Source organism: Leptinotarsa decemlineata, unplaced genomic scaffold (genome assembly GCF_025532065.1).
Source record: "Leptinotarsa decemlineata unplaced genomic scaffold, Ldec_3_MD MMD2_tig00078403, whole genome shotgun sequence".
In the NCBI taxonomy this organism is placed as follows: domain Eukaryota; kingdom Metazoa; phylum Arthropoda; class Insecta; order Coleoptera; family Chrysomelidae; genus Leptinotarsa; species Leptinotarsa decemlineata.
Window position 1 is genome coordinate 17501 of NW_027412741.1, and position 10000 is coordinate 27500.

The 10000-nt window shown below is 38.1% G+C and overlaps 3 protein-coding genes and 1 pseudogene across 3 annotated transcripts; all 4 read left to right on the plus strand.

Moving 5' to 3' along the window:
• The first annotated feature begins 103 nt into the window (after positions 1-103).
• Positions 104-541, plus strand: LOC141487141 (histone H4). Its single transcript, XM_074185937.1, has one exon. It carries the CDS (start codon positions 173-175, stop codon positions 482-484), a length of 312 nt encoding a protein of 103 aa, XP_074042038.1. The 5' UTR covers positions 104-172; the 3' UTR covers positions 485-541.
• Positions 542-2232: 1691 nt separating this feature from the next.
• Positions 2233-2888, plus strand: LOC141487142 (histone H2B). The gene has a single exon (XM_074185938.1). The coding sequence runs from the start codon at positions 2282-2284 to the stop codon at positions 2651-2653; it is 372 nt and encodes a 123-aa protein (XP_074042039.1). The 5' UTR covers positions 2233-2281; the 3' UTR covers positions 2654-2888.
• Positions 2889-6326: 3438 nt separating this feature from the next.
• Positions 6327-6638, plus strand: LOC141487140 (histone H4). The gene has a single exon (XM_074185936.1). It carries the CDS (start codon positions 6327-6329, stop codon positions 6636-6638), a length of 312 nt encoding a protein of 103 aa, XP_074042037.1.
• A 3067-nt stretch (positions 6639-9705) lies between these two features.
• LOC141487146 (small subunit ribosomal RNA) overlaps positions 9706-10000 on the plus strand; it is a 1908-nt pseudogene continuing 1613 nt past the window's right edge.

Sequence of the window (10000 nt, forward strand, 5' to 3'; positions counted from 1 at the left end):
GGAACTTCTACCATTGGTTGAATCGAAGAAAGTGGGCGTGTCCCCCCAAAAACAAGACAAAACCAGCTTTCCAGCGCCGACGGCCTTCAGTTGTTCTCGAGCATTCGAAGTAGTAAAAACGTATTTCGCTCGTACTTTTTTTCTCTATAATCTTCCGTTTGTATTACACAAAATGACTGGTAGAGGAAAAGGAGGAAAGGGATTAGGAAAAGGCGGAGCAAAAAGACATCGCAAAGTGTTGCGAGATAATATTCAAGGAATTACGAAGCCTGCCATCAGAAGATTAGCTCGTCGTGGAGGTGTAAAACGTATATCCGGATTGATATACGAAGAAACTCGTGGAGTACTCAAAGTATTTCTCGAAAATGTTATCAGAGATGCGGTAACATATACAGAACACGCCAAAAGAAAAACCGTCACGGCCATGGACGTAGTATACGCTCTCAAACGTCAAGGGCGTACATTATATGGTTTCGGCGGTTAGATTCATATTCCGACGAGAAATTTACAAAAAAAAAAACGGTTCTTTTCAGAACCACAATTTGTTTTCAAAACGAATTCGATTTATATACTTTACTTTGGTGTGAGTAATAATTAACGAATTACCAAATTAAATTCGAACGATATACCCATCTAATTTTAAGCATTATCTGTCATTCTTTTGATTACCTGAATAATTGCTTCATTTTATCCTGTATACTTAACGAAATTATTAATTTCAACCTTACTACATCTGTATACGAAGAAGAAAAGAGAAGAACGATCTGTACAATTAGATTATATACCACTCGGTTTCTAAATCTATAGGACAGGGAAGCTACTGGTATCTAGCTAGCTAGCTAGGTAGCTCCCAAACTATTCAATTATTCACCAATAGAAATTACATATGAAACTTTTCTGAAACGCCGCTTTAAAACGCGATACCATTTGTACGTAAAGAAAAAATTGAAAAAATGAATATTCATAAACTGATCGAAGGTTAATGAACCACTGTCCAAATATTATTGTTTTATGCTTAATAATATTCATCTATCCCATTTCACAAATTACTATGAATAATAATAACAACCTATTTTTATATACTCGTCATTCATTTCTGCAGATATTGAAATGTATGTATGCATTCATCTATGCTATATAATTTAATTAGGTATAATTTTTTTTTGTTTTCATTTATTCATTCCAATTTACTCATGATTGTCTATATTGTAATTCCACGAACAAGAATGTATAATATTTCTATGGATATTGTTATGTTTATTCATTTGTATACCTAAATCTGATATTACTGCATACATTTTATTTTCATCACGAATAAACGTACAGACATTCTGATATTTGATTTCAGCAAATAGAAATCACTTGTTTCGGCACGAAAATAAGAAGTTGAACAATAATAATTATTAATCATGTATACATGTATACGTAAATATGCGCAAGCAAGAAAGAAACAATCGCATATCGTGCTGCGTCAACAATTGTATCGAAAAGCGATGACAAGAAAATAAAAAAAAATATATGCAATTGTCGAATTCATTAGAGAAAATCGTTGTGGCCCTGATAAGGGCCGATATTTTATTGTCGCTTTCCTCTCTCAGGAAATGTGTACTTATGCCTTCTTTTCGGTTTTTTTCGGTAACAAAACCGCCTGAATATTGGGCAAAACACCACCTTGAGCAATGGTTACTCCTGATAACAATTTATTGAGTTCTTCGTCGTTTCGAATGGCCAGCTGTAAATGTCTAGAATGATACGGGTTTTTTTGTTATCGCGAGCCGCATTACCGGCCAATTCCAAGACTTCAGCTGCCAAATATTCCATTACTGCGGCTAAGTAAACCGGGCGCCGGCACCAACTCGTTCGGCATAATTTCCCTTACGAAGGAGTCGATGAATACGTCCTACTGGGAATTGGAGTCCAGCCCGACTGGAACGGGACTTTGCCTTTCCTTAACTTTACCTCCTTTTCCACGTCCAGACATGTCGAATCGTAGATTAGTATTATATATCGGATAAATTTAAAGAATTCACTGAGAATTATTCGATGTTGCTCTAACAGTAGCTTTCTATACAATGATTTCTATATAGAATCGACCTGTATAATACCGTCCTACCGACCAATGGGCGTTCTCGAACGCTCAACTTCCGGTGGGCGGAGCCTACTAGAGTTCCAGTTACTATCTGAAATAGTGACGACAGAGTGGCGTCTTTTACATTGAGTCGAAAGCAAACCTGCACGATAGTACTTGTTTGTTTGATATTGACGAAATTAAATTTTCAGAATGCCACCCAAAGCTAGTGGAAAGGCTGCGAAGAAGGCCGGAAAGGCCCAAAAGAATATATCGAAGACCGATAAGAAAAAGAAGAGGAGGAGGAAGGAAAGTTACGCAATTTATATCTACAAAGTATTGAAACAAGTCCATCCCGATACCGGAATATCCAGTAAAGCGATGAGCATCATGAACAGTTTCGTAAATGATATATTTGAGCGTATCGCAGCGGAAGCCTCCCGTCTTGCTCATTATAACAAGCGATCGACTATTACGAGCAGAGAAATTCAGACTGCAGTACGTCTGTTACTTCCTGGTGAATTGGCGAAGCACGCCGTCAGCGAAGGCACCAAAGCAGTTACGAAATATACCAGTTCGAAATAATTTACTTATTCCGGTCTACGATATACATTCTTAAAAAAAAAACGGTTCTTTTCAGAACCACAAAATATTTATGAAAGAATTCTTACAATATCGTTTCGACGCTGAATGATAATTTATTTTTGCTAGGGCGCTAGGTCTCACTCGGTTGGGTTGCCTTGTTATCAGTACATTGTTACCTCCTTTCGTGAAACGCGCGATGATAATAAATAATTTTGCCACCTATATTTAGATGGTGCTTACCTACCTATCAACCTAAAAAGTTAACGTTCGTTACTGTTATACTAGTCATGTACTCTATTACTTATGTTATTTTTTAACGTGTTTTTTATTTACGTGCTAATATGTTGTCTAAAAACGTTTATGATTAGCATTTCTGATTTCGACTATAACATTGACGATTTATATATTTCGGGTGGGGGTGGGTGTGTATTACTCCGTTATAGATAGAGCTCACAGTATCGTCGTTCGTTCGTTCGTTCGTTCGTGTTGTAGTATCGACCTTTTTATTGAAAGTATATTACGATGATTATATCTTATCGAATATAACATTAATAACGTTCGTTATTATTCGAATGCCGTTTTTCATCGAACACTTTTATAGGGATAATTTTTGAAAATGTTGATGCTATTAGAAGCGTCGGTTCTTGGTTATAGTCGTGTATGAAGGTAGACACGAGGTCTCTTCGATGCCCCTATTCACTCGTGTATTTATCGAGTATTATCGGCTAATGTATCATGTTTCTATAGACAGTCGCGCCTATGATATTTATTCGAAGGTTCCTTCCAGATCATCGATTACGAGTATTTTCGGAAAGGAATTGTCTGGAGTTACGTCAAAATCATCAATACTTCATATTTCATTGTAATTTACTGTGAGTTGTCGAGGTTTAATATTAGCTTTTTTCTTATCAGAAAATATTTTCGGAATACGTAGAATCTATCCACGTTATTGTGCTAGTCGAAGTCTAAATAGGAAACCGGCATTGATTTCGTAAAGAAGTTGATGCGAACATTTCGACAGCAGAATGGAAGCCGTCAATATCGTGTCTAACGAGAATGTCGAGCGTTCAGTCTCCCGTCCGCCTGTGCTTCGACCCAGAATATTTAAACAAACGGAACACCAGAGGACTACATCATTCTCTCTAGACGCCTAACGAGTGTAGCATCTATCTTCCGAGAATATATTGTCATTGTTTTTTTTACTATGGCAGACATAGAAAATCAGAATTCTTCGGCTTCGGCTAATTCATCTTCGTCGCCGCAGGCACAGTCTACTGCGAAGAAAGAAAAGAAAGTTAAAAATCCAAGAAGTAAACCTTCTCACCCACCTACGTCGGAAATGGTTAATAACGCTATTAAAGGATTGAAGGAACGGGGTGGTTCCTCTTTACAAGCCATAAAAAAATATATTGCGGCGAATTATAAGGCTGACGCAGAAAAAGTGGCACCTTTCATCAAGAAATATCTTAAATCTGCGGTTGCTTCCGGATCATTAGTACAAACTAAAGGAAAAGGTGCATCGGGTCGTTCAAATTGGCATCGGCATCTTCTGGTTCGGCAAAACCGTCGGCTACCGAAAAGAAAACGTCCGGTACGGCCGGTGCGAAGGCCAAAAAAACTCCCGTTAAACGCGTAGCTGGTGAAAAAGCTAAAACCGGCAAGAAGGCTGCTGCATCACCGAAAGGTAAGAAAGCCTCTCCGGAAAAGAAAGCGGCTGCCGCAGCCAAGCCTAAAAAGGTAACTGCCGAGGATAAAAAGACCGTCGCTTCTAAGGTTTCGTCCGCGACTTCTGCTAGTAAAACCAAGTCTCCTTCGAAGCAAAGAAAACTAACAAAGGACCAACAAAAAAGCCGAAAGCACCCAAACCGAAAACCGCGAAAGCGACCCCTGCATCGGCATCTTCTCCGAAAGCCAAAAAAGCTGCCTCTCCAAAAAAGAAGAAGTAAATTCTTCTATCAGTTGACTTCTCTCTCCGGCGACGAAGTCTAAGAAAACAAATGGCCCTTTTCAGGGCCACAATTTTTTTTACAAGAATTCGTATATAATTCAACTGTCCAACAAATATATAAATAAATAGTCAGAACTACCTACCTAGCCTATCCCTATAAACAGAAAAAAAATAGATAAATAATATTTCTCTCCGCCGCCGCCGCCGACTATCGAATTGATATGAATCGAATAATTTCGTAAAAGAGTAAAAATTAAAAAATATTGCTCTGTCTTTCTATTTCATTGAAATATGTCTTGTGAACAGTTGACTTATTTTCTGATATTGGGATCGTTTCAGGAAAATGAGTCAAAATCATTTCGAGATTTCCAAACTAAGGGTGTTCCATTTGAGAAATCACTGATTTTTATATCTTCAGAATTACTCATCGACTCCTAATACCTCGTTCATCATTTTGGAAATGTTACTCCTCCTACAAGACGACGGAATGTAATATTTTGATGAATCAATAATAGCTTATGTATTCTATGAGACTTGTTTTCAATTTTATAGGGAAATGGCTCGAGAACCGAATAATACCTACTTTTTCTGTATAAACGATCGAATATCTCGAGAACGATTCATTTTTGGTATAGGGTATATTACAAAAAGTCACTCGAGATTTATGCCAGGTATTCAAAAATATGATCAGAGGAAATTTACGAAAAGATGGTGATGTTATGAGCGATCTTTCATTCAGTGATCGCTTGTTTTTCGTTATTTATCTCAGCCGTTTCTAAAAATGATCTTTTTCGAAAGATTCGTTTCGGAAAGTAAAAAATTTCAGTATTATAATCCATATTTGGATCATACTGAACATGTTCTGCAAACACCCGTGATTTAATATTTACGTGATGCGAGTTATTGAAAATATCATACATTCATTCATTCATTCATTCATATCTATCGATAAACGAATTCTTTCATCAATTGCATTTTGTGGTTCTGAAAAGAACCTTTTTTTTGTATATATTTTCAATATATATTGGGATATATATATATGAAATTAAGCTCGTTCTCCGCGTATTCTCCTTGCTAACTGAATGTCTTTGGGCATAATGGTAACGCGCTTGGCGTGAATGGCGCACAAATTCGTATCTTCGAAGAGTCCTACCAAATACGCCTCGCTAGCTTCTTGCAAAGCCATGACGGCTGAACTTTGGAATCGTAAATCGGTTTTGAAATCTTGAGCGATTTCTCGAACTAAACGTTGAAAGGGTAATTTCCTAATCAACAATTCAGTACTCTTCTGATAACGTCGAATTTCTCGGAGAGCAACAGTACCGGGTCTGTAACGATGAGGTTTTTTAACACCTCCCGTAGCCGGTGCACTTTTGCGAGCTGCTTTAGTAGCTAATTGTTTTCTCGGAGCTTTACCTCCAGTCGATTTACGAGCGGTCTGCTTGGTACGAGCCATTTTCAAAACCTATTGCGAATTGTAACGAACGAAATGTATACCGAACGATAGACGGACAACATATGAACTGAGTCGGCTTATACACGCCAACTATTATATACCATCTAGACGAGACGCCATTGGTCCGATTTCCAGTTGTGGGCGGAGTCATGAAATTTAACAAAACCCGACCGAGTTCGGTGTAGAACTTTAGTCGAAGTCTGTCGTTAGTATCACTAACAGTATTTCATTCGTATCGTGCAGTATATAATTTATTCTTAACATTCGAAATGACTGGTCGTGGCAAGGGAGGTAAAGGTTTAGGAAAAGGAGGAGCGAAACGTCATCGTAAAGTATTGCGTGATAATATCCAAGGAATAACGAAACCTGCCATTAGAAGATTAGCCCGTCGAGGTGGTGTTAAACGTATTTCGGGTTTGATATACGAAGAAACTCGTGGAGTACTCAAAGTATTTCTCGAAAATGTTATCAGAGATGCCGTAACATATACCGAACATGCGAAACGCAAAACCGTCACAGCCATGGATGTTGTATACGCCCTGAAAAGGCAAGGTCGAACCTTGTACGGATTTGGCGGTTGAATTTAATGCCTCCCCCTGTATTGTCCTTACCGTTTCCATAAAAAAAAGGTTCTTTTCAGAACCACAAAAGCTTATGAAATGAATTCGTGTGTATTTTTATATTTTTGAAGTAAGTCTCAGGTCAAGAAAGTAATACAAATCATGAAATTATGAAACAACAAAATTTAATTGACGCTCCGGAGGGGCGACTTCATTGATGATTCCAGTGGCGCATTTGCTTTTTCAGCTGCAGGAAAACCCGGAAAAACCTGCAGCAGCAGCAAGCACCACATCATGTGAACATCTTGATCTACTAATGTCTTCTCTTTATAAAACACAAATGTAGGTATCTCCAGAGACTACAGTAAATTTAGAACATCGCCAGAACACTTAGTGACACGACTATCGTCAAACTTAATCGACCTCTGCCCTCCGGTAGCAAGCAGAATATCGGAAGCGTGAAATAAAAATTTGAATTGGAAATTTTGGCGAAATAACCCGAACGGAAAGTGTAGTGAAAATATAAAAGATAACGGAAAGTGTAGTGAAAATATAAAAGATAACGGAAAGTGTAGTGAACGTTTACCTCTGCCTTCCGCGAACAAGCAGAATATCGGAAGCGTGAAAATAAAAATTTGAAATGGAAATTTTGGCGAAATAACCCGAACGGAAAGTGTATTGAAAATATAAAAGAAAACGGAAAGTGTAGTGAAAATTTAAAAGTAGCGGAAAGTGTAGTGAAAACATAAATATACCGAAAGTGTAGTGAACGTTTACTTCTGCCTTCCGCGAGCAAGCAGAATATCGGAAGCGTGAAATAAAAATTGAATTGGAAATTTTGGCGAAATAACCCGAACGGAAAGTGTAGTGAAAATATAAAAGATAACGGAAAGTGTAGTGAAAACATAAATATAACGGAAAGTGTAATGAAAGTTTACCTCTGCCTTCTGGGAGCGAGCAGAATTTCGGAAGCGTGAAGAAAAATTTTCAGATGGAAACTTTGGCGAAATAATCGTGAACGGAAAGTGTGGTGAAAATATAAAAGTATCGGAAAGTGTAGTGAAACATAAATATAACGGAAAGTGTAATGAAAGTTTACCTCTGCCTTCTGGGAGCGAGCAGAATTTCGGAAGCGTGAAGAAAATATTTCAGATGGAAACTTTGGCGAAATAATCGTGAACGGAAAGTGTGGTGAAAATATAAAAGTATCGGAAAGTGTAGTGAAAACATAAATATAACGGAAAGTGTAATGAAAGTTTACCTCTGCCTTCTGGGAGCACAGAATTTCGGAAGCGTGAAGAAAACATTTCAGATGGAAATTTTGGCGAAAATAAATCATGAACGGAAAGTGTGGTGAAAATATAAAAGTATCGGAAAGTGTGGTGAAAATATAAAAGTATCGGAAAGTGTAGTGAAACATAAATAAAACGGAAAGTGTAATGAAAGTTTACCTCTGCCTTCTGGGTGCGAGCAGAATTTCGGAAGCGTGAAGAAAAAAATTTCAGATGGAAACTTTGGCGAAAATAATCGTGAACGGAAAGTGTGGTGAAAATATAAAAGTATCGGAAAGTGTAGTGAAAACATAAATATAACGGAAAGTGTAATGAAAGTTTACCTCTGCCTTCCGCGAACAAGCAGAATATCGGAAGCGTGAAATAAAAATTTGAAATGGAAATTTTGGCGAAATAACCCGAACGGAAAGTGTAGTGAAAAAATAAAAGATAACGGAAAGTGTAGTGAAAACAAAATATAACGGAAAGTGTAATGAAAGTTTACCTCTGCCTTCTGGGAGCGAGCAGAATTTCGGAAGCGTGAAGAAAAAATTTCAGACGGAAATTTTGGCGAAAATAATCATGAACGGAAAGTGTGGTGAAAATAACGGAAAGTGTGGTGAAAATATCGGAAAGTATAGTGAAATTTTCGCCAAAATTTCTCTTTGAAAATTTTTTATCACGCTTCCGAAATTCTGTTTGCTCCCATTAATTCAAGTATCGTCTCACCGTCTCAACTCATATGTTGTAATGGCGAGAAGCGGTATAGGCCTTACACAAATTTTCACTACACTTTCCGATAAACATTGTAATCGACGACTCCTGTTGTCAGAACGTTATCCTATAATATTTTAATATATCGATCGATATGCGTATTCATGTCTGATACAATATCATATCGACGGATATAAATTATATTGACTAGGACTATAACGAAAAGTGGAAAAAACCGAAAGTCGCGTAGGGTCCCGTCAGCGTTAACGAAAACGGGCGATGTGCTCGAAACGCCGCTATAGGGGATAGGTACGTTTCGAAACGGATCGAAAACGCTTCCTCTATAGTATCGGCAGACGCTTGCTCGAGCGCTGTCGGTACCGTGGTCACCGATAACCAAATCACACGATATTCGTTTTTCTGCTGAATAATAACATTAATTCGATATCGTGTCGAGTGCGGGCTTCGCCCACGGTGGTGTGGATAGTTCGTAGTAGTATATCTTCTGCTTCTACCCAACCGAAACCGTCAGACACTGCGAGATCGCGGATTTAGCGAGCGTTTCTACGTAAGCGGTCCCTATGCGATCAACCAAAAAATAACAAAAATTTTGTTATTACACAAAATATGCGACAGCTCTCCTCTGTCCGAGCGAGAATAAATATAATTTCGGAACGAATCTTTCGAGAACACCGAGTCGCTTTCAATCTAGCGAAGGGTCGAGAGAATGTTCGAAGTTTTGTGCCGGTCGACGTATATATCGTCTATTATATATTGTATTTCGAAAAATTACCATACGTACGTGTACGCCGGTGGTTTGTAAACATTATCATCAGGTCGAGTACGACGAGCGTGTGTTGTAATTTTCTTCTTGAGCAATGTTATAGTTCGATTTGTTGTCGGTCCGGTTTTATTTGAATGAAATAATGCAGAGACACATAGAGATATATAACAACTTTTTTCGTTGAGCGTGGCGTTTCGAAAATTTATATTTCGTATAACGCACACACAACACGCACGAAAAGAGAATATAGATCTGTTTCCGTATTTATTATTATTTTAATATTATGGAGACTGAACTAGTTCTACGATAGAACGTCAGCTCCCTGGTTGATCCTGCCAGTAGTCATATGCTTGTCTCAAAGATTAAGCCATGCATGTCTCAGTACAAGCCAAATTAAGGTGAAACCGCGAAAGGCTCATTAAATCAGTTATGGTTCCTTAGATCGTACCCACATTTACTTGGATAACTGTGGTAATTCTAGAGCTAATACATGCAAACAGAGTTCCGACCGGAGACGGAGGAGCGCTTTTATTAGATCAAAACCAATCGGTGGCGGGTTCGCTCGTCATCGTACACCTTGGTGACTCTGAATAACTTTATGCTGATCGCACGGT